The sequence below is a fragment of the Eumetopias jubatus genome, unplaced genomic scaffold, assembly GCF_037043125.1.
Source record: "Eumetopias jubatus isolate StellerSeaLion01/CBP00866 unplaced genomic scaffold, mEumJub1_p1.0 scaffold_5, whole genome shotgun sequence".
Taxonomy (NCBI): domain Eukaryota; kingdom Metazoa; phylum Chordata; class Mammalia; order Carnivora; family Otariidae; genus Eumetopias; species Eumetopias jubatus.
Window position 1 is genome coordinate 142502075 of NW_028274811.1, and position 27455 is coordinate 142529529.

The 27455-nt window shown below is 45.8% G+C and overlaps 1 protein-coding gene across 2 annotated transcripts in view; it reads right to left on the reverse strand.

Moving 5' to 3' along the window:
- Window positions 1-27455, reverse strand: part of TRIO (trio Rho guanine nucleotide exchange factor) — a 337163-nt gene that overhangs the window by 18934 nt on the left and 290774 nt on the right. For both annotated transcript variants that reach the window (XM_028097953.2, XM_088023532.1), the window contains exons 35-46: window positions 21755-22047; window positions 20126-20296; window positions 17488-17583; window positions 11822-11970; window positions 10510-10576; window positions 9042-9145; window positions 6738-6807; window positions 4706-4795; window positions 4076-4168; window positions 3300-3350; window positions 3022-3099; window positions 1888-2079 (exon numbers count right to left, since the gene is read on the reverse strand). In XM_028097953.2, the coding sequence (XP_027953754.2) occupies window positions 1888-2079; window positions 3022-3099; window positions 3300-3350; window positions 4076-4168; window positions 4706-4795; window positions 6738-6807; window positions 9042-9145; window positions 10510-10576; window positions 11822-11970; window positions 17488-17583; window positions 20126-20296; window positions 21755-22047 (1454 nt within the window). The remainder of the gene's footprint in view (window positions 1-1887; window positions 2080-3021; window positions 3100-3299; window positions 3351-4075; window positions 4169-4705; window positions 4796-6737; window positions 6808-9041; window positions 9146-10509; window positions 10577-11821; window positions 11971-17487; window positions 17584-20125; window positions 20297-21754; window positions 22048-27455) is intronic.

Consider the following 27455-nt stretch of genomic DNA (forward strand, 5'->3'; position numbering starts at 1 on the left):
AAGTGTCAGCTGATTAATGGATGGATAAAGAAAATGTGGTCTCTGGAATGAGTAATGGAGTATTACTCAGCCTTAGAAAGGAAAGATAGGCTGACATACGCCACAGCACGGATGAACCTCAAGGACGTAATGCTCAGTGAAATAAGACAGTCCCAAGAAGACAAATACTGTTATGATTTTCTTGTAGATGAAGTAAGTACCTTGAGTGGTCATATTCACAGAGCCAGAGAGTGGAATGGTGGGTGCCAGGGGCTGGTGGGAGGGGGGATGGGGAGTGGTTGTTTCCAGAGCACAAAATTTTGGTTTTGCAAGGTAAGGAGAGTTCCGGAGGTGGATGGGTGGTGATGGCTGCCCAACAATGTGAATGTACTTAAAGCTGCTGAGCTGCACATGGAAAAATGGTTGAGATAGTGAATTTATGTGTATTTTACGACAATAAAAACTAAAGCACATTTATTCCCACTGGTCAGGTGCAGTGTAAAGTTCATCCCACGTCAAAGTTGAAACAACCAGTTTTGAGCTGTCATTTTTACTGCTTTGGAAATCATTATCTTAAAGCTTTTCAATGGTTTTCTAAACTCAGGGACAAGGGGATTACCAGGAATTTAACTAATAATGTGACTATTAACTAGAAACATGGGCCTGGGAATTACCGGATTTCAGACTCCGTTATGATGAGCCAGTGTTTGTGTAACCCTCCCTTTCCTGCCCCAGGAATAAAAGGAGACTATTTAAAAAAACTTTACTATTCATAGGACATGTGTTATGAAGTTATATGTGATATCACACGTGGGATAGTTTTACAGAAGCAAGAACATCGAATTTCTAAGCTGCTGGAATGGAGTGGAGAAGTCTGTCAGGAGGCTTCTGGAAGAACGGGTAAGACATCCAGAGGATGGTGGGCGCAGTGACAACCTGGGGGCCTCCAACGGCCTGCGGGGGTGGGGAGGGCTGGAGGATGGTGGGAGAGAGGAGAGGCCTGCAGCTTCCCGGAGCCCAGCCTGAGTGCCTCCCTAGGTCCTGCTGCACCGAAGAGCCTCCCCTGGCCCAGAGCGGGAGGAAGGAGGAAGGCTGCTGCAGGTGGCCAACAGAAGCCTGACGGGGAGCAGGACGGTGCGGTGCCCCACCGTGTGCTGAGACCTTCGGGCTCAGAGGGCCTACGAGGGTTCCCGTCCCCGTCCCTGACAGGGAGCCTCGTAGCCCAGGGCAGGAGGCCCTAACACAGGGAAGCACACCTCCCTTCCGAGCTCAGGGCCTGCATGGCCGCAGAGGTGGGAGGAGCAGCGATGGAGAGGAGAGGTGGGCAAGCTGCATCTCCCAGGGACCTTCCGCTGGGACCTCAAGCCCCCTCCTCTGCTTTTTTCTATCTGGCCCCTGGTTTGTCCCATTTACAGGACTCAGGGCCATTTGCAATTATTTTGTCTGGTTACTTGTGTTTCTCTCCCATCAGAGAACAAGCTATTCGAGGGCACGGACTGCGTGTCTGGTCTACCCCCGGGGCCCCATGCCAAGCACTGAGCGCTCAGTGTGTCCACATTGAGTGGAGGAGAATAAGACAGCGGGAAAGCTTTCTGCTCTGGTCTGACGACAGTTATCCAAATCTGTGGCCCTTAAAGTTGTATGCGGTCCTAGGAAAGGGGGTACACAAAAACTAACAAAGACAAAACCTTCTCATCACGGTCACACAGAGATGTGTGCAAGCCACTTTTATATCAGCCACTTCAGAATGCAGGCAGTACAGGGATGGAGTGAACTTTTAAAAGTTCTAAAACATCTTAGGAAATTTTCTAAGTATCTAATAAACAAAGGATCAGGACATGTCATCGCTGAAAAGGAAACAGTTTATCCGCATGACGGGTACGTGCATTAGCACAGACACACCATTACCTTGATGCTGTTCTTAAACAGGAATCCTGGCATCGAGAAGCCCTTTTTTTTATCAAGTGGTTCACTGAAAATGACGATCTGCTCAAAAAGGAAAACCCGCCTCTCTTTACAGCGAGGCAGAAGTCCCGAGTCTTGGTCTGTGACCAAGAATGTGTCCTGCAAGAGCAGCTTGCCCTGGGCAACAATTTTACCCTAAAAGGGGGGGGGGGGGGCAAAGGAAGAGGAGAGAACATTTCATTCTAAGTCAAAATATCTGTTTTGTTCTTTTATTTTTTCCTTGTTCCCACAGAATATGTTTTTCTTCTATTAATTTATAGAGCTTAAAAATTTCATTTATTGTAATGAGTTCTTAGCCCCAGATGGGATAATCATCTAGATAAAATTCTTGCCAAACTCTGTGTAAGTCTCTGGCCTCGGTTACAATCAAAGACAAAATGGGTTGAAAGCGTGTAGTTCACACTGGAGCAGGTTCTCGAGGCGCAGACCCTGGGCCCAGCTGCGGCGGGTGCCCTGGCAGGACCATTAGAAATGCACAGGGACCCGTGTTTTCAGAAGCCGTCCAGGAGAGTCTGTGTGTGCTTTCCTGAGAACCACAGCACCAAGAACTGTACACCCTAATTCTCTAGTAAAAGAGTAGGCGAGAAAAGCAAAAACGTGCCCCCTTTTCTTACTCAGTAGTTGAATTTGTACAAATTCTGAGTATCTTTAAGATACTAAGAGGATAACATGTAATATCAATAGTCCGGCAACTCATAGGACCGTTTGGCAGACAAACAATGAACACAGTGAGCCTGCAGTCAAGCTCCCAGGGACGGTGGACGGGCAGGGGCCCCCCGCTTTCCACCACCTGCCAGGGAAGGCAGCTCTGCCGCTACAGCAGCACAGGGCCCACGGGACAGAGTAGAGTCCCGCCTGTTTCTGCCGGCAGGCGCTGGGCTGTGAGCAGAGGGAGGGCCTCCAAAAGCAAATCAAATGCACCAAAAGAAGTTGAAAGAAAATACCAATCAGGTTCAAGAACAGAGGAGACAGAAAGTAGGCAAAAAGGACCAGCTTTCTACGTGTGGAGGTAAGTAATGGAAGGCCGAAGGGCAGGAGGGAAGCGGGAGGAGCGAGTTTCAAGAGCTGCGGCATTACATCAAATCCTTGCAGCCGCCCCACATTCATCATGTCGTTGCAGCGCTTGGGGACTATGCACATGACTTCCACGGCTCTCTGTCGGTGGGAGAGAAAGCAGAGCCGCTGGTCAGCTCCCCGGGAAAGCTGCCGCCCTCAGTTCACCGCCCCCCCCCGCCTCCCCCCAGTTCCCCCCCGGGGGGGGGGCAGGCTGCTCAGGGGACACTGGAGACAGGGGTGGGGAGGATTAAGTGAGCAGCCCGGCAGCACGGGGCGGGCCCAGCAGGGGATGTAAGTACCTCTAATTCTGACGTATCCAGGCTAGCTTTTTTGGAATACTTGAGGAAGTCCTGCAAGGAGCACAGAGAGGACATGGTAAGGGTGACGACTACAACAGCAGCTAACCTTTTTGCTCATTCGTGACGTGCCCGGTGCCAGGCCAGGCATCTCGGCCGTATGTTCTCATTGCTTTCTCCCGGTAACACGATGGAAAGATATCCTTGGAAGGATTTCGGGCTACAGCAGAGCAAAGTCAACCAAATCTAAGTAGGTACCGGCTCGTCTTTTACCCCAAGACAGCTCTGGGCTCTGTGGATGCCCAGCTTCTAAGTTTTATATCCGAAGCACTCTCCACATATTTCGACATTCACTCTCATCATGGGACAACTGTGTGACTTTGCCTGTAATTGTGCTTAGGAATTTAAATCAATCAAGGGCTTCTGAGCTCTGAGATTTTAATTTCACGCAGGACCCCAGGAAGATGAGAAAACTGGCAAGGCTGAGAGAGCCGAGGAAAAACCATTAGCATTCAAAGATCTGTGATGGGGAAAAAAGTTCAAGTGACATTTTGATTCAGAACTTGATGTAAACGAAACATTGAGAAAAACAGTACAAGGCGCCTTATTAGATTTTAAGAAATTTACTCTGAAATATTTAAAATCAGAAATCAGAAGACCGCTTTAGGTTTTTTACAGGAAGATTGCCCTCCCCTGCCCAACCCTTCCTTCCCCTCACCTCTCCAGTCCTCTCACCAAACAAACTGCCGACCCCGAGTCTGCACCCAGCAAACCCTCACCTTCAGGAGCAGCTGGTACTTCATGATCCTCTGCACTGGTTTGATTAACAGATCTGTGAGCTGCAGCCTGTGGCCCAGACGCTGCTTTAAGTCCTGCGGTTTTAAGGGAGAAAAGAAAGATCTGTAAGTGCTGCCTTTCAGAGGACAATTGCTGAGCCCTGTGCCAGTCAGAAATGCCAAGCAGCCGGCACGGAAGGTGGGAGAGGCGTGGGGTGGGGCAAGGGGCCTCGCTGCACAAACACCAGGGCTCCGCCATTTCTCAGAACAGCCTCTTCTGACCTTTCAGCGTGCTTTTCAAAACAGCCTTTTCTTTTGCTTGTTTAAAGACCTTCTTTCACTTGCTTTCTTTTATTCATATAAACACATGCTTTATTTTTAGGCTGAGAGTTTAGATCATGAGTTGTTCTGAATCTGTAAAGAGCCTTAAGTTCAAAACTGCTTTAAAAACCCCTTATTTTAACAATGACCCCAGTCTTCTGAAGGTTAACAGATACACAATCATAGACTGAATTCATACTCATTTCTCTGGTTTATAGGAAAGGATTGCTTAGCTCCTGGGAAACATGATATTTTAGGTTTTGGACTGTAACAAAAGATTCAGAAATACTTTGTTTCTTTCTTGGGTCTTACCTCAAAAAAGGTATCAATGTATTCTGAGACAATGTGCTCAGACTTTGGTTTATTTTGACAATAAACTATATACATGTGCAACCTTCTCTCCTAGGAATGAAAAAGGCAAACAGAGGGGTTAAAACAATCGGAAGTTCAATTAGAATATAAGAGCACATACACATTTCAGCACATTCATAAAAGAAATTTTCTTCAAACAAAACTGGTTTAGGCCCATGGGAGCACATTCCATTTGCATGACTAAGTCAGCATTCTGCTTTGTGGCTCCGAAGGCAGTCTTTCCCCCTTGACCCCTCAGGTATTTCAAACCCCTCACTTCACCCGGCAAATACAGGGGCAACGAGAGGACACGGTTCTTCACGTTGAACAGAGAATTACTGCCACCCCTCCAAATGGCCCAGTGCTCTAGGAAGCCTTGCTGGCTTTAGCAGGGAAGAAAAAGCTCTTTGACTGCAGGTGCTGAGGGCAGGGGAAAACGTACCTAGTGAGCCATCCCTTCATCCGGTGATCCTCTAAGTGTGGTGTACCCACCCCTGGGGTCCTTGTGGCCTTCCAGGGGATCCAGTGGGTCAGAATTATTTTCAGACTAATGCTAAGAAAGAATTTGCCCCTTTCTTTGTGCTACCATCTCAGGGATGTGCAAAACCAGCTGGTACCTTGGCAAATATTCACCCCTGCACATTTGCAGAAGACTGCCAGTTTCACCTCAGAATGTTCTGGATGCAGTCATAAAAATCCATTTTATGAAAACTCAGCCACGGAGTGTACGTCTTTTTAACATTCTTGTGACAAAACAGAGGTCCTCATAACACTTCTGTGGCATACGACAGTTGTCTCAAGCAGGCGCACTTGTGACACTGAGCTGTGGGCCAAATTGCTGGGTTGTGTGGGCTGCCATTTTTACTTGAAAGAAGGATGGACACAAACTACATTTATACTTGGGTATCTGACAAACATCTTCTTGAACATGAACAAAAAGTCTGTCGTTTCAAGGCAAACTGGCAGTATCTGTTGATAATGAAACTCTGAGCTCTCAAGTTAAAGATCAGAATTTTGGAAAACAAGGTATCTGCCACTGTGAAATTGACAATACCTAAACACTGGCCTAAAGAGAGGGCTGCCCATATTAACAAATCCGACTTTTTGATAATGTGTAACAAAATGTCTCAGCATCTGGAAGATCTGTCTAAACTGGGGAATCAGTTATTTTCCAACTGACCAAGCACTATTTCACAAGCTGGTGCAGGGGTGGACGCCTGCAGGTGCGAGGTGCCTTAATGCTTCCAGTCAAACAGTAAGGCACAAGTCCACTGTAGAGCTTTCCAGATTCCATGTGGCAGCTAACCTTTAAGATAGTGTCACATGGTCAAGTTCTGGTGTGGTATCTCAGAAAGCTACCCATAATTACCTGAAAAGAGTATTAAAATACTTGTTCCTTTCCAACTCTCTACCTATATGAGGATGGATTTTTTTTTCATATATTTTAACCAAAAAACCATTCCACAACAGAATGATTGCAGAAGCCGATATAAAAATCCACATGTGTTCCATTAAGGCAGACATTAAAAGAGATTTGCAAAAATGCAGAAACTCTTATCACTAGTTTTTTTTTTTTTAATGCAGGAATTTTTCCTAAAAAACCCATTAATGTTAACACACTTATTTCAGATACGCACATGTATTTGGCTACGACGTTAAACCTACTGCATGTTTAGGTACATCACCATCTTCACTGAACTGTCTGCCCACAGACATCCCCAAATGTTCCTGCTTCAAGTTTGCCTCTGGTCCCCCTTCTGACCACTCTGTACCGTGCTGAGCTCCACAGCTGGGGGGGCTAGGTGACCGGGAAAGCCGATCATTCATGTGCAAGAGTGTGGTTTAATTCCAGTTTGCTGACACTGCATGGTTTGGTTTGATTCTTAACATGAGCACTTTTATAAACAACCAGTGAGTTCTCCTTTAATCTGAAAAACCAGTCACTAAACATGATAATATCAGAACAGAATATAAATAATGTTACTGTACTGACATGTTTAACAAAAAGGGATCCTAGTTTTTCCGGATCTTCAAGGCACTTCTCCAACTCTCCTAAAAAAAAGCTGAAACGAGAAGAGAAATGTTAGAGCCGTTTCCAATTTGGCCTTCTGATTTTTGTCAAAATAGTCTGCTGTGACATGAGCAGTTGGAAAGTGTCAAGTATATACTTAAGAAATACAATGTTCACAGAAAACATTTTGTTAGGACAGGAACCAAGAGAGATACACAGGTGAAAAAGACAAGGCAGAATGAGACCATCCCTTGACTGGCGACCTTTCCTTCTCTTGGACAATCAACATTTTTGTCTCATTTTTCTTAAGGACACAAGCAGTAACATATGACGACTGAATACAGAGAAAAAATAAAAGTTTCAACACGACTGGTCATTTTTATTTCTGAAAACTAGAGTTTCGTATATTTTATGGTAATTTTTAAGAGGCTCAAATTGGATAATAATCGATATAAAATACTGAATATATTACCTGTGCGAGTTTTGTAACATTTTCCCAAATATTATCCAAAGTAACCTCTAGGTTATGCATATCAGCTCCCATCGAGACAGAAATCCGGTATAACCACAGCAACACGAGGGCTGTGGGACAACTGCTCTGTATCTCCTCTGGGCTGCAGTCTCGAAGATGCATGCCCACCTCAGCTATCACTTAGCTACATTGATATTTATGTCTGGTATTTTATTAACCCACAAACCAGCATATTCATTAAGGCTATGTTGAATTTTCTAGCACCTGGGGTTTTATTACAGCTCTGCACACACTGTGGCGGGCCCCACCTCCAGGTACAACTTCTCTGTCTGGTCAACCCAGGAACACTGTGTGCTGTTTTCTCTTCCCATCCTGGCTTCACAACCGGACTCAGGGGTGGCAGACTACAGAGGAGCACCAAATATCCCTTTCTAAAATTAGGTTCACAAATTAGTCTACAATCAATAGAGCTATCAGTCAGGCTGTGTCTGAAGTTGGCCCTTCATTTATCTACGAGTCTGACTGAATTAGACATGAAGGGGGATATGAAAATGATGACCCTGTACCTGGGTTCAAGGGTTTTACATTCTATCAGGAGAGATAAATTTAGAAATAAGAAAACACTACTATATATACCCCCTGATAACCCCTCATATCTGCACAGTACTTCATAGTTTCAAAAGCACATTTACATATGCTACCTGCAAGGAGGACGGAGCACATCTGATCGGAGTGATGAGGCCTAATGGAGAGTGATCATTTGACCTGGGCTTTGAAGGGGACGGGAGCATACTCCAGGCCATGGGGACAACAAGGCACGTAAAGACAGTAAAGTAGGCGCCCTGTACAGATCACAGGAACAGCATAGGGCCGCTGGAATACTCCACGACAATATCAGTGGCTGGCATTAAGCAATCCGCAGATGATTATAGATTTTTTAAAATTTGAAGTAAGGTGACCTGAAGGGGCTGATGTGCTGTAGCACCAGCCCCCACGTGAAGCTTCTCCTGGTTAGGATGGGTGTGACAAGGTGCTGCGGTCAAATGTGATTTTCATGTGCAGTCCTGTCTACCGTTTCCATTAAAATTGTTAGAAAAAACAGTATCTTCAAAACTCTCTAATAGTTAACTGTATAGATTCAAGAGGTGGCTGCAATTCTAATTTAGAAACATTTACTGAGGCTTACTCTACATAGATGGGTGTTCTAAGTGCTTTGCATGCATTAACTCAGTCTCCCTTCACGAAAAACCCCATGAGGGGGTTGGGTAAGACTCTGAACCACACTGCATAGATGGAGAACGGAGGCACAGAGAAGGGAAGCAAATGGCTCAAGGCCAGCACTGGGCTCTGAACCCAGGCAGTCAGGCTTGGCGCTGGTGTGTCCAGCCACCCCCACCCACGGGTGCCCCCTGGATGCACCAGCAAGCAGAAGAGACTCTTCCCACTGCCATGACATGCTACCACAAAACTCCCTGAAAGACTTATTTATTTTAGAGAGAGTACACCAGCAGGGGGAGGGGCAGAGAGAGAGAGAATTTCAAGCAGACTGCTCTGAGCATGGAGCCTGATGTGGGGCTTAATCCCAGGACCCTGAGATCATGACCTGAGCTGAAATCAAGAGTCAGACGTTTAGCCAACTGAGCCACCCAGGTGCTCTGATCAGTACTTCCTCTGTACCAGCTACCTCTGGGAGGCCACACAGGTAATAAAAGGAGATGAACCACTGCACTTCCTTTCCCATTTGCCTGACACAATGCAATTTAGCAAGTGATGATGCTGTGCACACTGTCATGCATGGCAAGTGTCTTACGTACTCTCTGTGCCAGTCATAAATCTGATGGATGTTGCCAAATACAATCTTGTCCTTTCCTTTCATGTCATCGGGAACACCATCTTCTTTCATAAGAGCCATGTAGCCCTATAATTGAATATTTAAGCATAAGTTTGCTTCACTGACATAACTGGATCAAGTAATGACTTACGGACTAACAGTCATAAAGAACAAAACAGACACATGTGCTGTCTCATAACCCAGTATTTCTTTAAAAACAGATAAAAAGCCCCGTAGGAAAGAGTCCTGCACTGGCACTTGGACTGTATGGTCACACACACTGCCATGATTTTCTCTCCTTGAGCTGGTGGCATTCGTAGATCCAAAGGATCTGAAGGATCTGAAGGAACTGAAGGAACTGAAGACATTTAAATGTAAATGGTTTCATAAAACAAATCATCTTAGCAGCTTGTAAACATTAACTATTTGGCCAGAAATATATTTTCTCTGTTCTTAGCATAAGAACATAAACAGATTTCCTTTTCTTTTTGGATTATTTACATAATTTGTTAAATAAGAATTTAATAATATTCTTTCCATAAATTGATTTTTTAATAACAGTTGATTAAATATGTTGCTAAAATGTCATTTACAACTTATCTTGAGTGGGATTCAGCCTATACACTTATCTCTTAAGTAATTCAAGTTACTTAAATTGCAGAGGCATCAAGCATGCTAAATCTTGTTACACGATTAACTGTGAAAGCTGTTACTTTTAATGGAATGAACACCCCAAAAGTACTGTCCTAGATAAATCTGTGAAGCCGAAAGAATAAGTGGTAAAACTGTATTCGTATATACTGTATATACAGATATACCGTATAAAAACAGCTTTTTGATGAGTTTATAAATATGATTATGCCCTGAGCTTTAATGCCAGGGAAAAGCCTGGAGAGGGCCCTTGATGCAGTATGAAAGGCCATGGTTCTATTATGGCTGCTACACTGTGTGTAGCAACCTCAGGGCCATGAAGATGGTGATGTATTTGTTCTGTGGAAAGTATAAGCAAATGGCCTGCTTTGGCACAGACCAGCTCTGAACCCAGGTGGATTCAGGATGGAACTGAAGCCAAAGTTGGCCACACTGACTTCTTCTTCAACCAACGATGTTCTCATTTCTGCGATGATATCCATGTTTGTAAATAATCAAAGGCAGGATTCCCATGTCATAAATACAATGGCTGGATATGATAATTTAAAAACTTAATTGTAAAAAAAAAGTGATCATGTCAAAGATATACCACGTGAAAAAGAAGCAGTTAAAAGTGAATATAGATGAAGATAATTGGCTAAATTTCATTTTCCTGAAACTTGGTTTTCTTTCGGGGAGGGGGGAACGTCAAAATGTTTTTAAAGCTTTTGAGAAGTTATCAGTGTTGAACTGTCAAACATGATACTCCCTTCACAACTCTTGGGGCTGATACAGGTTATTAAATCTCTGAAAACATATACCTCAACCACACAGCCAAGGTCCCGCACGTAGTCACGCTCTGTCTCCACTAGTTCTTGCAAAACATAGCTGGAAAGAGAGGGAAAAACGAGTGTTTACAATCCAAACGCTTTTCATTTTCTGAATGAATTCTTTAGCACTTTGCTTTTGTCAGGTGAGGCTCCCACTGGGACTGTACTGGAACATATCACACCTGCACAACTGGGTCTCCAATTCCCGAGTGCCCCAGATCACTCACGGGTTCATGTGCGTAACCCACAAGAGCTGTAGACTGTGGTCACACATGTGGACAATCAAGAGAGGCTGGGACATAACTCTGTTATAAAGGCATAACAGTAAAAGGAGCAAGTTTGTTTTGTTCTGTTTTTAAATGATTAAGTCATTTTAAGCTTCACTGGACCTACGAGAAGAAACTGTAACTCAGATGTTTAAAGCTTCGGGTCTGATCACTCATCCAGAAGTGTTTCCGAAGGCTCATAACTGTTTGCAAGGCCTCTCTGATAAGAGAAGACAATCAGTTGATCAGAACAGCAAACCACCTCAGCTGGCCTGAAAAGGTCTGTTGGTCTGCGCATCCATCCAATTCAGCCAACACTGGCCGGGCCTCTCCGTGAGCCTGCCATCATCCTAGGATCCCGAGTGTCGGGGTAGAGCACTCAGTAAAACCGAGTCTCCCTACACACAAGAATTTCCTCTTCTCCAAAGGCAAGGTTAAAACCTTTTGTAATATTTCCCAGGGTTCTCTTTTTTCACCGTAAGTGGCTTCACTGGAACTGAGAAACACTATCACTAAGGTTATGTTAAAAAAAATATTCAAGTTTTTGGGACTGTATCTGATTTTGCCTTCTTTCCTTCACAAGTCCGTATATAATAGAAAGCACAGGAGTTTCTCAGTAGAAGTGACAGAAGATATTCTTGTATCATTCTTATTTATAAATAAAGTAGAACACACAAATAACAAAAACTGCAGCTATGGGGGAGCGCTTGGCTGGCTCAGTCAATACAGAGCAGGCCCTCTTGATCTTGGGGTCATGAGTTTGAGCCTCACGTTCAGGTGTAGAGCTTACTCAAAATAAATCAAATAAATAAATAAACAAACAATTTCCAAACTCTTAAAAAAAAACAAACTGTGCAGCTATGGCTCCCTGCACCCTTCTGAGGCTCTGAGAGATTCTCAAAGACATATGCAACTACTCCAGGAGCAACCCTGGGGCTACTCATTGCGCGCATCCAGAGACGGACCCCTGTCACATCTGTGAAGGTCACAGAGACAGGAGGAAAGCTGGCCAGTGCTGACATGGAAACGTCTCTTACTGCCGTCTCTTTAGAGAGCTGGACTTCCTCTCTTCCATCTCATCAATGGGTGACGAGGAGGACAGGAGGGAGTTGTCCGAAGGGTTGAAGGAGGGGCTGCTACTGTCTCCCTGGTCAACAAGGAGCGAGCTGGGGCGGTCCTCCAGTGCCTGAAAGAAAACCAGACCACCAGTCACGTTTCCCGCCTACAGTCCAGGAGGCTGGAATTAGGATTAGAAAACCTAGGTAAGTCAGAAAGGACAGAAGTCCTGATGGTAAAATCAGAAGATCTATGTTTGTGATGTCACACGGTATTCGTAACAAAAACCTCCACTATTAACACAAATATTGAGCAAGAGTAGCTTGATAAACGAGGTACGTTAGAACAAAAAGGACAGTGCATTTATACGCATTAATAAAGTCTACTCCTTGTCACCAGATAGTTAGAAATAACCCAACTTGTCTCCATCACAGCGCCGCCCCCATTTCTGGGTGTCTAAGGCATTCCCCACGTAGCCATCTTTTCGCAGTTATATTCCTGCCGTATGACAGCAGGGCCGTTTCAGAAGCGTGTGGAACCTCCTCCATCAGGCCAGCCTACCCCGGGCACATCACCTGTATCCCCTGCTGGTGGGCTACGCAGCAATGTCAGCGATCTCTATTTTAGTTTAAAAAGGGTGGGGACTATTCTTGATTACCCGTGAAGCCTTGACTCCTCCCTCAGTACACACACATTGCCCAGCTGAATGGAGCTCTCTCTCTGGATACTTGCAACGTCCTTCCTCTCTTCGGTAGGAAGCACTTGTCATGCTGCCTCGGTGACATATCCTAAATTCCCTCTCCTCCACTGGAGTTGAGTTTCCATGAGTGACTGTCTTCAGTGTTGTATTCCCTGCAGACCCTGGAATGAAGCTTTGCAGGTGTTCAACACATCTAAGATGAATACTGACTTCTGTCCCTGGACTAATGTGACAATGATTAGCGACTGCTTACTTTCTAGTTGGTACATATTAACTGTGTTTCTTAACCTGAATTCCCAAAGCTCCAAGGGGTATGGGTTGTAGTTCTTTCAAAATTTTCAAAACACCCAGCTGGATGACAGGTATGATCAAGAAGTATTTATCTAGACGGGAACTGGGAAAATGTGATTAACTTATCTTCAAACAAAAAGCTCAATACAAACTGCAAGAACACTTAATATTTCACATCAAATCAAAACCTCTAATGCTTGTCCAATTGTTTCCCCTTAAAGAGCATGGACCAATGCTGACGTCGTCACTAAGCACAGCTTTGAGGACACAAAGTCTGTGCATGTAGTTTTGTTCACCAAACCCATGGAGCATGGAAACACACCAACTGCTGCACTTATTTGTGAAAGACAGTCAGGGAACGGGGTTTGATGAGAAAATAGCACTCTTATTTTGAAATAATTAGCTATTGGCCTTTACTGGAAGCAAACACTTTGCAGGAAGCCGCATGAGCTTGCTTGGTGCTCGTGAATCACGGAGCTCTTCGACGGGAGACTGGGGTCCGGAGGAGGAGGGGAGGATGCTCTGCACTGTCTTGGGTCTAGATTTGTGAGGAAGCAACTGATGCTCATTAGACTCAGTTCTGTTCATTTCAAGGGTGATAAAAAAAGAAAGAAAATAAAGATGTCTCCAGATGTCCCTTCACACAGAGCAGCGAGCAAGGAGGCCAAGCAGTGGACTTCGTTGGTGTCAGCTGGTGGGATGGCTGTCTGGACCGCCAAGGGTGTGGACGGGAGGCGCGGACCGCACAAGCCTCGTGGAATGAGAATTCCTGGGACTTCACAGATTCGGGTGAATTACTTGTGAAGTCCTGTGGCTTTGGTGGTGTTCTGTGGGCAGGTTCTTGTCAACTTGCTCTATTCCTTGGATGAGGAATCTGCACAGATAATCCATCTCTTCTAAGGTTAGTTTTGGTAAACTGTATTTTCTTAGGAAACTGCCCGTTTCATCCAGGTTCTCCAATTTACTTTCAAGGACCTCAAAAAAAGTGTTATGATTATTTTTAACTTTAGTTTGCCCCTCCCATATAACTCCTTGTTTAGTGAAATTGTGCTTCCCTTTCTATTTTCTTGAGATTACCTGATGTTTATTACTTATTCAAAGAACAAATTTTTGTTTTTATTTATTATTCTGTTTTTCTATTTCCCAACTCATTATTTCTGTTGTTTTTCTAGTATGTTGAGGTAGATGTTTATTCGTTTTTTCTCATGTCTCCCTTTATATTTAGATCAACGAAGCAGAGAAAACCCCAAAGTCAAGAGCAAACGGTCACTGTGGCTGTGGGCTGCCAGCGCTTGGGAAAGACGCACCATGTTTCCCACAGCGCTTGGACCCGGGGTGTGGTGGTAAGGGAGAAGAGTGAACCCCAGGAACTAGTTCCCAGCGTGGTTTTATTTTTCAGATGGACTCTGCAGGTTTTAGGGTTAGGAGGTTCAGTTCCCCAAATATCATACTATGTAACAGTTGAACAACTTCTTCCCAGGCCAGTAAGTTAGTATGTAGCTTTTGAAGGACAACCAACTCAGTGTACGAATTCTACTATGAAGGCCCTAGAGTCTGAGAGGTCACCCACAAGAAAACGAATGCAGATGACCAGGGACCTACAGCACATGGTAAACGTGCAGGAGGAACTTGGGGTCACATGTGCAGGACAGGTGAAAAGAGAGTAAAATGATTCAGAGTTTTCACTGACAAACAGCAGTTCTCCTCTGACATCAGAGCATTAGTGACAGGAAATCAACACAGAGCAACGTTTCCCTTGAGCCAGAAAAAGAGGGCAGAATCTAGATTACATTCCACAGACAATGAGGATGGGATGAGTCCGGCATGAAGAACATAAACACGGTCCTCCAACAGCACAAATACGCAAGCACTAGTGACTGCCCACGTGGATGGAACCTTGCTGGGAGCTTAGCAAATAGTCCTTATGCCGAGTTTACAGCTGAAGGACACAGGCTCGGAGAGCCCGAGTGTAAGCAGCAGCGTTTGAACACGAGTGTATCTGACTCTGAAACCTATGCCCTTTCCACGATGCCAAGAGCTTTATGCCTGTTAACTGAAGGAGAAACCTGAGCAGAAAGAACTGAGTTTCAACTGGTAAAGTTTAATGCCTTGGAACTGAAAGGAAGGAATGAAGCAGTAAGAGCTAAAGAAACCATGTCCTAGAATGCCTCTCCATTTCAAGTCCATGTGATTTAATGACAAACGAATCTCAGCCCACTCTGAATGGAACGCAATTCCAACACTGGCAGAATGATGACGAGCAGGCTGACAAAGGGCACCTCATAACCTTGCTTGGGAAAACTATTTCAATTATTAGACAGAATGATTTTAATGATCATATAATTGAGGAGTATAAATGACTGTTTTTAAAATGTTTAAGGATGCCTGAAAGCTCGCAGCGTACAATTTAAGTATCCTTTGTTTAGACCACCAATCAAGTAGTCTGAAAGAGACAGCCAGGATGTGGTTCAGCTTAGTTCAAACTGAAATGATCCCAAACTCTCGACCAGTGGAGTCAGGTTCTTAGGTTTTCTACCAAGTATTAGCAACTTTCCTGTCTAACTTCCAAGCCCATCGTGCCACTTTCAGAGCATGACTACCTGGGAAGAAATTCCAGTTATGGCAGAGTGGAACAGTCTGAATTTTTCCTGATACAACTCCTATTTGGCTGAGTCAACCACAGTTTCAGAGCAAATGTGGTCAATTCCAGTCTCTCTCGTGTGTCCAGGGTCAGTGCTACGCACAGACAGACAGGTTGACAGTTTCTCTTGCTGTCTCTGATAGGTAGAATGATCAGATGATTAAAAAAAAAAAAAAGATCAGATGATTAATCAGAATCTGTCCAGGGGTAGAAGAAATGGGGATGATACAACGTTATCCAGTTAATGCTTATTGGAAGGAAGATAAATTTCTAACTTGAAAAAGATACTCTTTGATCTGGCAATTCCAGTCCTAGAAATTTACTCTACAGATCTAACCACACACATACAACCAACATGGGGGTTTACAATAGTGCAAAACTGAACACAATTTTATTTTATTTTTTTAAATAAATTATATAGTATAATCAGGTCTCTGCCCCTTACTGGCTGGTTAAGTTTTTAAACTCTGTAGCTTCAGTTCTGTCATCTGTAAAATAAAATGACAGTAATGTGTACTTACTTCATTGGGCTCCTGATAAGTTAATATAGGCATAGAATAGTGCCTGGTATAGAGTAATCCCTCAGTAGATTATCACTGCATCCACGCTATGGAATATTGTACAGCTATTACAAGGAATGAGGGAAACCTTATGTACTGATGTGAGAAGCTCCTCAAGATTTATTAAGTCTTAGAATCTTAAAAACGGAATGAATCCATTTTGAAAAACAGAGCATGGACAAGCACTCTCCCCTCCCCATATATGTTTGTACCTGCAAAGAAAATGTCTGGAGGGAAACAAACCAAACTGATCACAGTGGTTACCTCTGGAAGAGGGACTGGTGGGAGAGGCTGGAGGATTTTTATTTTCGGAGGGGTGACTTTTAAAAGATGTTAAGTAACTTCATGGGAGTTGTAAGATATACAACAAATTTAAGCGTTGTTACCATTAATGGTTTTCCCATCTCACAGTTAGGAAAACTGAAGAAACACAGAAATTAATTGATTTGAATCAGTTAGAAGCAATGTACACCTATCTAACTTCAAATCAGTATTTTGATTTTGGAGCTTTTATTAAATGAATCCATGTTGACCAACTGGAAATACAGAGGTCACTAAGAAAAGAAAGCCCTCACGTAACAGTGCAAGCTCTTCTCTCTTATATACTGCAAATCCAAACGAAAGATCTCAGAGACCTCAAAAGGAACTATCAAGCTATGGGTGTGTGCCAGTGACCGTGGGCAACCCTGTGGACATGAGCAGAACTGACCACACCTGCTAAAATGGTGCTAGCATTGCAGTCAATGTAGATGCAGGAACGGATTAATCCTGGTTCCTGGAAGGTGCCTCTAACCCCCCTGGATGTCCTGCCTGATAGGCATGTCTATTTACCTAGGCGCCTTGGGCCAAGACAGACAGTCCATGCCGACAGTGTGACTCCTGGTGGGGGCTTTGGGCCACGTGGTATCTTGATTTCTGGAGGGGCAGGAGACAAAGGGGAGCCATGCCAGCAGGCAATCTTGTGAATGTGACTGAGCTCAAATAAAAGCTCTGAACACCGAGGCGCAGGTTAGTGTCCCCTGTTGGCCAGACTCTACATATGTGATGCACAACAATGTCACACATCATGGTCAGGAGAAGTCAGTGCTCTGCATGACTCCACTGGGAGAGGACAGCTGGAAGCTTGACCCTGGAGCCCTCCCTGCACCCTGCCCCACGCACCTCTTTCCTGGCTGATTTTAATCTGTCCTTTCACAGTAGAAACCACAACTAGGGGTATCACACCTTTTCTGAGTTCTGTGAGTCCTTCAAGCGAATTCTTGAACCTGAGGGTGATGCTGGGTACCCCCAAACGTGCAGCTGGTCAGGAGTGAGGGTGGTCTTGGGGACTCCACCTGTGTAACCTGCCACAGGCACATTCTGCAGATTGGAGCATGACATGAACAGGGGCACATCCATCTGCAAGCAGCCGTTACCACAGCTTCCGAACCTCAGACTTTCTCTGGGAAGCCTTACCATCTTGCTTTTCACGAGTTCTTCAATTGCACTCACAAGCTCGGCTGCGCTTGGAGTTTCGGAGCTGGTGGGGCGGACTAATAGCCGAGACGAGGCCTGCGGAAGAAGTGAAGAGAAAAAGAAGGGGGAGGGGAATGCCTCATGTTAGTCACTGGACAGACAGCAAATTCTCCTGCAAGCTCAATCTCTTTTTCAAAGTAATTCCAGACAAAAAGACCACAAGTTTGTCTTTGTTTGCATTTATTTAAAGTCATCCTTTTAAATTTACAATATTCTGACATGAAATACTAAATAAAACCTGTCTGGGATACATGTGGTAAGCAGACAAAGTCTGTTTTTAATCCTCAGTCATGTAACATCATAATGTTTTTCAAAGAGGTGACTGGGCGCGGGAGGTTGCTAACTGTCTCTTTTGCAACTGCCAGCTACAGGCAAGTGGCTGAGGAGGAAAAAACACAGAATCTGATCAACGCAAGAATGAAAGGCTTAGGGTCTAATGAGTGATCCTCAAATAATCAGGAAACCAAACAGGATACTAAAAATGGCTCGCCTGTGTTTATGGGGTTAAAAGAAAGAAAAGGAAAGGAACCGGGGGTGCACTGACCAGACAGGGAAGAGGGGGGACAAGCTCACCATTTTCTGTGCCATCCATTTCCCCAATGATTAGTGCAGAGTACAGAAGATCTGTGGCCTCACAAGCCATGAGATGCCATTTACGGCTAGAATCAGGGTGTACAGGGGTTTGACAGGTAAGGAATTTGAAGGAGGGGCTGCTGAATTCAAGTTTCAGTAATTAGCAAACACAATGTGTTTGCAGATTACTTGTGCCATCAGTTAACTGGAAACTAGAAGAGGGGTGTAATATGAACCTCGCTTCATATTAAGGACAGCAGAGATGCATGCGACACATGGCCAGCTGTCCTGACAAGGCATGTCTCACAGGAGACAATACGGGTTTGTACATTCACAGCTTTTACACGTGTGGATCCAGATATGGGATTTGCAAAACAAATGTTGGTTTGGTCTAATGAAATCTGGAGTATGGGGTGAAGAAAACAAAGATATTCAAATGGAGAGGTAAGGAAACTGAGCCAAAACAGACACAGAACACAAATCAACGTAATGCTGCAGTGAAAGTTTACAAAAAGAGAAAACAGAACAAAACAAAATATTAGTCACAAGATAATATACTCTCTGGGAATATCACTACAGATTTTTGTAAATGAAGAGCTGCTACTGATAATATCCAATGAGGTAACACGATAACCAACAAATGATTTCAGCCACTGAAGTATACAGCGCAATCCACTCCTTACATGGAGAAAAACACTCTTACTGGGGGAGTAAGTCAACCAGGCCCCACATCTCCCTTTGACTAACCATCCAGATTTACGAAATTTCAGTTTCCTGCTTTCAAGGAAGGTACAGCTTGGGATGCCACAAAATAGTTTAGGAATTGTCTGAGAAATGACATGTTCCCACTTCCTGGCAAGTCCGCTCTGTGCAGGGGGGTGAGGCCCTCTGTCACCTCACCTCACCTCAGCTCCCTCAGCGCCTGCCTGCACCTCACATGCCTCCAAACTCCAGACTCCAACCCAAGCCACACTCTCTAGCCGAGCCCCACAGTGCCCTGACTGGGCACTCAGTGCCACAACAGGGGAGGAGGTGGGCTCCCAGGAGGTGGGAGGTGGCCGCCCACGTTAAGACTAACTCATGGTTTGCCTCGGCCTCACAGCTGCCCATCACTGGGCCAGGGCAGAGTCCAGGTCATAAAACACAGATAATCCAGCAAATGACCGTGTTAGCACTGAGGAGGGAGTCAGGGAAGGAAAAAAGAGGAAGAATGGGCAAAAATGATGAAAACATCTATTTTATTCAGAAAGCGTAGTTACTGCCCCCCTCCCAAAAAACAAGAAGAACCAAAAAACAAAAAACCAAGGCACCCCTCTAGCAATGACTTCATAGCATGGTTTGCAACACCTGGGCCAGAATGCAAGAGGATGCGCAAGCCAGTTACCAGGTTTCTCCTGGACAGTTTAGGGCTCTACAACGGGGGCGCACAAAAAACAGTTTTAGATCTAAACAAACAAAAACCCAAGCCTGGTTTGAAGCCTCCACATACACCCAAAGAGGAGACTTAGGGTTTTGAACTGATCCCTACACCTTGACACCTATCCCCACATCCCAGCTGATCCTAAACGCTAACGTCAGGCACGCTGGACAGAGGGACTGGGCACGGGTACAATCCCAGCTGAAGACAATGCCCGTGTGCAAAAACACCTCGCAGGGGGAGCAAGATGGCCTAACGTCCGCGCAGGGACGCAGTCACCAAGACTGTGCGTGATTTCTCGGACTCCTCTCTCAGGGACCCCGGGCGGCACGGTACACAGAAAATAAAGTTACTTTAAAAGTAACAGTTACTGAAGCATCATTAAAAATGCACTGAACGTATTTATACAAGTAGTTTCATACAAGTATGAGAAACTACACATATTGGCCTACTGCCTGGTCTAAATTGACTTTGCTATTTGTACTTTTGGGGTGAAAATGGGCAGCACATTTTCCAGGTGGCTGTTCACAGCCCTGGAGCCACCAGCTGCCGCAGCGAGGCTGGGCTGCAGTGGCGTGGGCCGCTCACCTTGTCGTCCTGTGAATCTGGCTGGAGCAGGCTGTGTTGCTGGATGGCCATGGGCGGGGGCAGAGGCACGGCATCGGCCCCCTCCTCCCCTTCTTCCTCCCCGCAGCTCTGCATGCCCGACGATGAGGACTTCGAGAGCGTGCCACTGCTCAGGCCCTCGTTCCGGCCTCTCTGAAATCAAACCAACGTTTGCTCCTTATATGTATGCTAGGCCCGACTGTCAAGGTCAGATCACAGCAAGGAGCCCTAAGGGGTTCACTGGGAAAGTGTAGCTGGGACAGGAATGGGGAGGACAGAAATCAGCAGCAAGCTCTTCCCACCTGACAGTAACTGCTCATCCCCTTCCTGCAACCCAGCTACTTCACTTGCCGACCTGGATGACGGAAGGGCCGCCGCGCGTGTCTTCTGAAGGGGTCTCTGCCAACATTACCCACTAGGCTTTGAACACCTCTCATCTTCAACCCCCAAGCCCCCACCCCGGGTCAGTTCAGAACTCTGAACCGTTAGTAACTCTCAGGTCAATTCAGTTCCTCTGGTCTGCCTTAATTTTTGGTACCTTGCTAGAATAAAATTCACTGAAATTATAATGGCATAAAGAACAATGTAACTCTAAATGCACAGGGAGAATCTGAATTTAGTCTCACCTCAATTTTACTCTGCTTTCACTTTTAGAAAAATTGTCAGTTTTATTTCCACTAAGGGGACACAGATGTAGAAAAGACAGATGAGGACATAATAAACCACATACTCTAGTGAAAACCCAGGGCAAAATATGCCCAGGAAAAGAGCAGCAGAAAACCGATGTCTGCAAAATAAATTAAACGATACAAATCTTATCCATTCTGTCTGCCTTTTTCTTTTTGAGGGAGCTGGGCAGGGCTGGGGGGGTGGTCTCAGTTAAAAACTCTGAGGGTCCCTCACTGACAGAGCCAGCCTGGGATCATGAAGGAACTCTGTTCCTTGCAGTATCATTTAAAGCTCCCCAACCCCAAACAAAAAGAAACTTAAAAAAATTCCTGGCTGATCAATAGACATTTATCTTCAATGACATGGCAATAATCCAGCATTTATTGGTTAGCGAACTGAATGCACTGGGTGCTTCCTACTGAGCACAGACAGGAGTAGGAGTATGGGGGAGGATGCACACGCTCCTCCAGTCCTTCCATGTCTGAAGTTGGTGCTTTGCCTGCACAGGGTTGCGCCACGGTTTAGGACTGCTTAGGCCTGCAGCACCGAACGGCACCCCCGGCTTGTCTGTGGCACGTGGACAGAAGGGCTAAGGTAGCACAGCACCCCCTTCCTTCTAGCAGGCCTGGGGGTGCCCATACCTGGGGGACCGAGCAGGGGGGAGGGGCGCAGAGGCTCACTGTCCTCCGAGCTCTTTCTCAGAAGCCACCACGGGTCCTGACCATGTTAACGTGGAGCTGCTGTGGGGACAACCTGTCCCCACCGATCCCAACAGTCTGCTGACAAGGGATTTAAGGAGCAGACAGTCCCAGGGACCTACAGAAACGGAACCAAAAGAGTGTGCTCACGAGACGCAGCTATTCCTACGACTGCAGGGGAAACCGGCGGGCCCAGTGAGTGGCCCTGCCCGGTGAACGGGCTCCAGCCGAGTGGGGCTCTGACCTCTTCGACGGTCTCGTCCTGCGGGGTGGCCGCGCTGTCGTCCGAGTCCTTCTGCGAGCCGGCGTCGGCGCTCTTGCGGACCTCCCTGCTCTTCTTGTGCTTGTGCGCCAGCTTCTTCACGTGCCCGTCGGCCTTCCCGCTGCTCAGCCGCCGCACCGGGCTTGTGAGCCACTTGCGCAGCGTGTTTCCGGGCCGCTTGGGCCCCGGGGAGCTCTGGGCCCCCATCATGTGGGGCTGCAGAGAAGCCACCGAGGCCGGCGGGCTGGCGTCGTTACTGGAGACGGATAGTGAGTCTGAAGGACAAGAGAGACACAGCAGGTTTGACTGAACGGCCCACAAAGAATCCTCCCAGCGTCCTGGCAGCAGAGCCAGGCTGCGTGTGGCGGGCAGGGGGGCGCCCGGCTGTGCCTGCCCATGCACCACCTGCAGGGCGGACCTGTTGGAGGCCGAGGTCCCATCTCTCACACACACACCTTTCAAAGCGGGCCCCAACCTGAGCTGTTCCCAGAGACACTCTTCTCAAGATGTACTGTTCCCTCCAAAAACCGCAAGTTACCAATGCTAAAGGCCAGTGTCATCATCACAGACTGCAAATGTCATCATCACTTAAAATATCACAGGGCTCAGAAGACAGAATTTTTAAAATTATTTTCATCCACTCTCTTGATAAACAAAAGCTATGAAAGGTTTTAAAGGAAATTAAAAACGAATCCTGACAAAAGAATGTATTAGTTTGACTGAATGCAAGTACAACTCCGTGTCAGTGTGTGCGTGCATGCACCCGAATCACTACGTATTTGACCTGGTCAGACTTTGGGACAAATGACACCCATCTGGGGAGCTGTGTCAAGAGCAAAGTCAGCGGCTGTGGAAGGGGTAAAGCCTGGCTGGTCTGGGGGAGAGCCAGCCTATGGCCAGACTCTGGAACCATGCTGGTGTCAGAATCTCTGTGCGCAACCTTGAAGTGACTTCAAGTCGAAGTAAATACCAGCAGCAATTAACAAAAACAACAACACATTTTTAAAAGAAATGTGAGGGGAAGCCTTCCTCAAATAACCAAAATGCTTTACAGAAAATATATCCAAATGCATCTTCTCACTGGATCTCAAAAATCTAGTCAACCCTGAAGTGACGATTTTTCAGGAGGAAAAGAGAGAGATAAAAAAGCTTAGGAAAAGGTGGCACTCACCAAATCCATGCAGTTATGAGGCATTACTTTACAAACGGAAAACCGGTGACCTTGGACACTGAGGTTGGCCTTTTCCTGAGTACTTGACTCTAGGGTATCACCCCCGTGGAATGGAATAAAACGTTTTACACTTTAAGAAATGGAATGAGGAAGAAGATCATTCACTATGCTTGTTATTTTCTTAAATCTTTTGAAGCCTTAAAAATACATTAAAATTAATCTTGGGAGAAGATCCTATCATACGGACACCTGTATTTGCTTTATTTACCTCTGTGGCACTGGAGACCATCATGCGCCGCAGTTACAAAGCAGGAGCGCTAATCCCTCCCAATCCTGTGATTATATGCAAGAGTCCACAGCAGTTTCCCACTCATGCTCCAGACGCCGGGACGAGACAGCGGATCCCTGTCTCACTGCCATCCCGTTCCTGCCCTGGACTAAGCCGTGCACGGGTAGAGGATACAATCGTCCATAAACAGCAGGATCACTCATTCTTAAAAATCTAGATTTTCTCAAAAACCAATCAATACAGATACAGTATTCTGTTGAAGAGTAAAAAACCTTTTGGTCTGTGTGTATATACATACATAAATGTATGTGTATATATATTTATTCATTTCTTTCTTTCTTTAGTTTTAACATTATTTTAAAATGAGAGTCCCTACCATGATTCCCTATCACTCCCCTTTCCCTCAGGTACTGTCTGGGGGAGAGGCAGAGAGCACGGAACCGCTGAGGCGGCAACAAGCACCCTCTGTAAGAACTTCCCAGAAACTTTCTCAGGTGCTGATTTAGGAGAAAGGGTAAAGAGGAAAACAGTGCCCGGGAACTCTTGTGGAAGGACAATAAGAAAGACAAAAAGAAGAGGAAGGTCTGGATAATTAATTAATTTTTAAAGATTTATTTCAGATAGAGAGAACATGAGCAGGAGAGGCTGACTCTCAAGCAGACTCTGAGCTGAGCACAGAGCCTGACCTGGGGCTCGATCCCATGACCTTGAGATCAAGACCTGAGCTGAAACCAAGAGTTGGCTGCTTAACTGACTGTACCACTCAGGCGCCCTGATAATTTATTTAATTGAAGTTTTTTTTTTTTTTTTTAAAGTTCCGACTATTAGCAATAATCTGCGCTAGCCACAGCAGGCGACATTTTTCAGTCATTTACTGTGCTGGGACTCGGAGCCAAGCCCTGTACCTGCCACTGAACGGAGAGGAATAAAACCTTCCTTCACCCATGGGATCCACCATGCAGTGTTTTCTAGGACCACATAACTATTAGGCCAGACTGTGACACATGATGTAAGTGAGTACAAATTCTGTTGGAGGTTGAGAAGAAGGGGAATCGAGAGGAAGGATCACAGAAGGCTTCATGAAGGAGGCAGCACTGAAGCTGGCCTTCGAATTAGCTGAGCTTGAATAACCCATGTAACCGGATCATGAGAACGTCAGCTCCATGAGGGCTCCATGAGGGCAGGGGTCTCATCTGCTTTGCTACTTGCGGTACTCCCCAGGCCTGCCACGGTGCCTGGCATACAGTAGGCACCTATTATGTATCAAACAGAAACATCAGAAATCCCCAGCCTCAAGAAGAAGAGCAAGCTCAATCATCATCCATATTTGTAGGACAATCTTGTCTTCAATGTACGTTCGTCCAGCTGGATAATGGCACCAGACAAAGGACTGTGGAGGTGGTGCACAGCTGGAGGCTGGCCAACCTCGATGAGCTGTCACTGACAGAGCCCACTGTGCCTTGTGAGCCGAGGCGGGCAGGAAAGAGACTGAGGCCCACTTACTGTAATACAACCAAACCAATGCCAGGTCTTCATGTTCCTAAGCAGAATTCTCACACATTACAAGTAATGGGGAGCACCACCTGAGCCCACGAACGAACCTCACCTGTGTTCCATGCCCAAAAGTGAGAATCTGAGGGACTGTGGCACGGGAGAGCACATCATGTGAATCCTAAGTGAGATGCGGACGCCCACTGGAATTCTGACGGGCTCTGTCCACCAAAGCCGCAGGGCCACCGGGAAGTGGAGAGCATGGTGGGCGGGAACGCGGAGCAGTCCCCTGAAGCATAAGGACATCTCCTCCGGTCAGTAGACCCAGCGGGCCTCAGGAGGCATCAATAACGTTTTGTGGGACCTGGCTGGCTTTACAAGGATTGCTCCCCCCCAGGGCATTCTAGCCTTGCCTGGAGAGGAGCTGGTGGTTGTAAAAATGGCTCAAGAAGAACAACGGGAGACGTCATTTTCTAGCTTCTCTCTGTGGGCTCAGCTGCATTGGATTTGGTTCTTTGCATTTTGGGAAGTAGGTTCAAAAGAGAGTTCCTCCTCACCTGGCAGGTCAGGCATGATAAACATGGCCTGGACGTTCCCTCCCAGGCCCAGGAAGGAGGCAGAGCTGCCCAAGGCCAGAACTCACCTGCGATGAATGTTGTTCTGAAAGGGAGAGCAGTTCTCTTCCTGAGCAGCTGTTTATCAAACCACTTAATGACATTGTTTCACTTTACTGGAACGTTTAGGGCTTAGAAAAATCTAGCACAATTACAAACTAAGAAGAAAATTTTCCTGAATTTTAAGTGCATTGTTTTAGGTGTTGTTTTTAAGTAATCTCTACAACCCAATGTGGGGCTTGAACTCACGACCCAGAGATCAAGAGTCGCATGCTTTACTGACTGAGCCAGCCAGGCGCCCCTATACAATGTCGTTGAATTTTAAATTTTACCTCGGAAAACAATGTCATTTCAGAAGTCTGTAAAGGTAGAGGGAAACTTTCTTCATCTGTCTCTAGGACTAGCAGATACTTTATCTAGTGCAGGTCTGATACATTATCTTTCCATTTCGTCTTTAATAGTAATGCTCAATTCTTCACCTGTTTGACACTCTCCCAAGAAAAACAACAAATTGTTGTTTTTTTTTTTATAGTACATAAACGTTTTTACCCAAATCAATGGATTCTAATAGCCCATTTTATGCTCTTCACTGGATTGTGACATAATGCATAAATCAGAAATTTAAAAACTTAAAAATTATTTAAACTTAATATACTTATTAATAGAATGAAATAAAGGGCCTATTTTTTTAGTTAAGTGAAGAAGAGACTTTAACCACTCGACCAACTGCTCTGCTGCAAATCTGAAATTAAACATGTCCTAATGGTACCTAGTGAAACTAAGGTCTCTAATGCTATTGGACACAAGGTGAGCATAAGTCATAAAACAAACACAGGGCTTAGAAGGTCTCCTTGGGAAGACCTTAAATTACTGGTCTGCACACAGGTGCCTTTCCCAGAACAGTTCCTGGTGGCTGTGATGTGCTGAGTCGGCAGTGTCCCGCCCAGGTACAAACACTGCGCAGGCAGGCCCCCCTCCTCTAAAATCTCACCTTTGTGCTTGGATTAGACTGTGCATGGCTCAGGCCAGTAACAGTAATCCTCAGGCGGAGGGCCCTATGGCCCCAGCTCTGTATAACCATCTCATGCCAGTACTTTCCCAGCTGGGTAATTGTCAAGACAGAAAGCCAACCGTGACCTTAGACTCCAGGCTTCATGTGGGCAGGCACTGGGTCTGGTTTGTTCACAACTATGTGCCCAGCTGCCAACAGGATGTCTGGCACATCCTTGGCGCTTAGTTAAGTAAGTATACGCTGAGTAAATGACAAATGTGTGAGTGAGCAAGTTGATTACCAACTACGGGCTAGCTCCCCAACTAAGCATATTGCCTGATAACTTAAGTTGACCACAGTGAATGGTCATGTCCTGACTTGGTGGTATATACATCAGTTGTAAGGGGGAGCTCCAAGTAACATCTAATCTTAGCCACGTTCACCAGTTTGTAAATCACTTACTTACAAGATGGTAATTCAGAGTGGACTGAGGCTATACTTGTAATGACCTGCCCTATGCGACGATTTCTTGCAAGGCAGAGGCAGGCTCAGGAGTCCCTGGTGAGGGTACTGTGCACGTGAACAGCACCCATCATGCATGGTGGGGGCCAGGGGACAGAAAGAGGGTTCGGGACCGAACCAACCTGAGAAGTACGATGGAAACTCATTTGTCACTCAGAGAAACTGCATCTGTTCCTGTTTCCACCTCCACTTACTATGTCCTGCCTTCCCCTCAACTCCTAACTTCTTGGAAAAGAAAAAGACTCAACACTCAGGACCGCTGCTTTCTCACGCCATCCCCAGCCTTCCCACCCCCAAGAATGGCTGCAGTCACATCATGTCTGGTTTGGGGATGTGTGTTCCTCTTTTCAGCTCGGGGAAATTCCACCGATTCAAGGTCCAGAGGGAGGGTCAATTATGCATGGCAGAAGGAATTCTGGATTTTTGTCAAAGGGTCTCAGCGTGAGCCTGGTTCTTCCACTCAACATCCATGACCCCAGGCTGACGTTCTGGCGCCTGGATTTCCTCATCGTACAGGGCTATCACAGGATCGCATATGAAATAATGGGGTTAATGAGCCTTACGAACTGTAAAGTGCTATTTACAAAGGTAGGATGGTTGAGGCA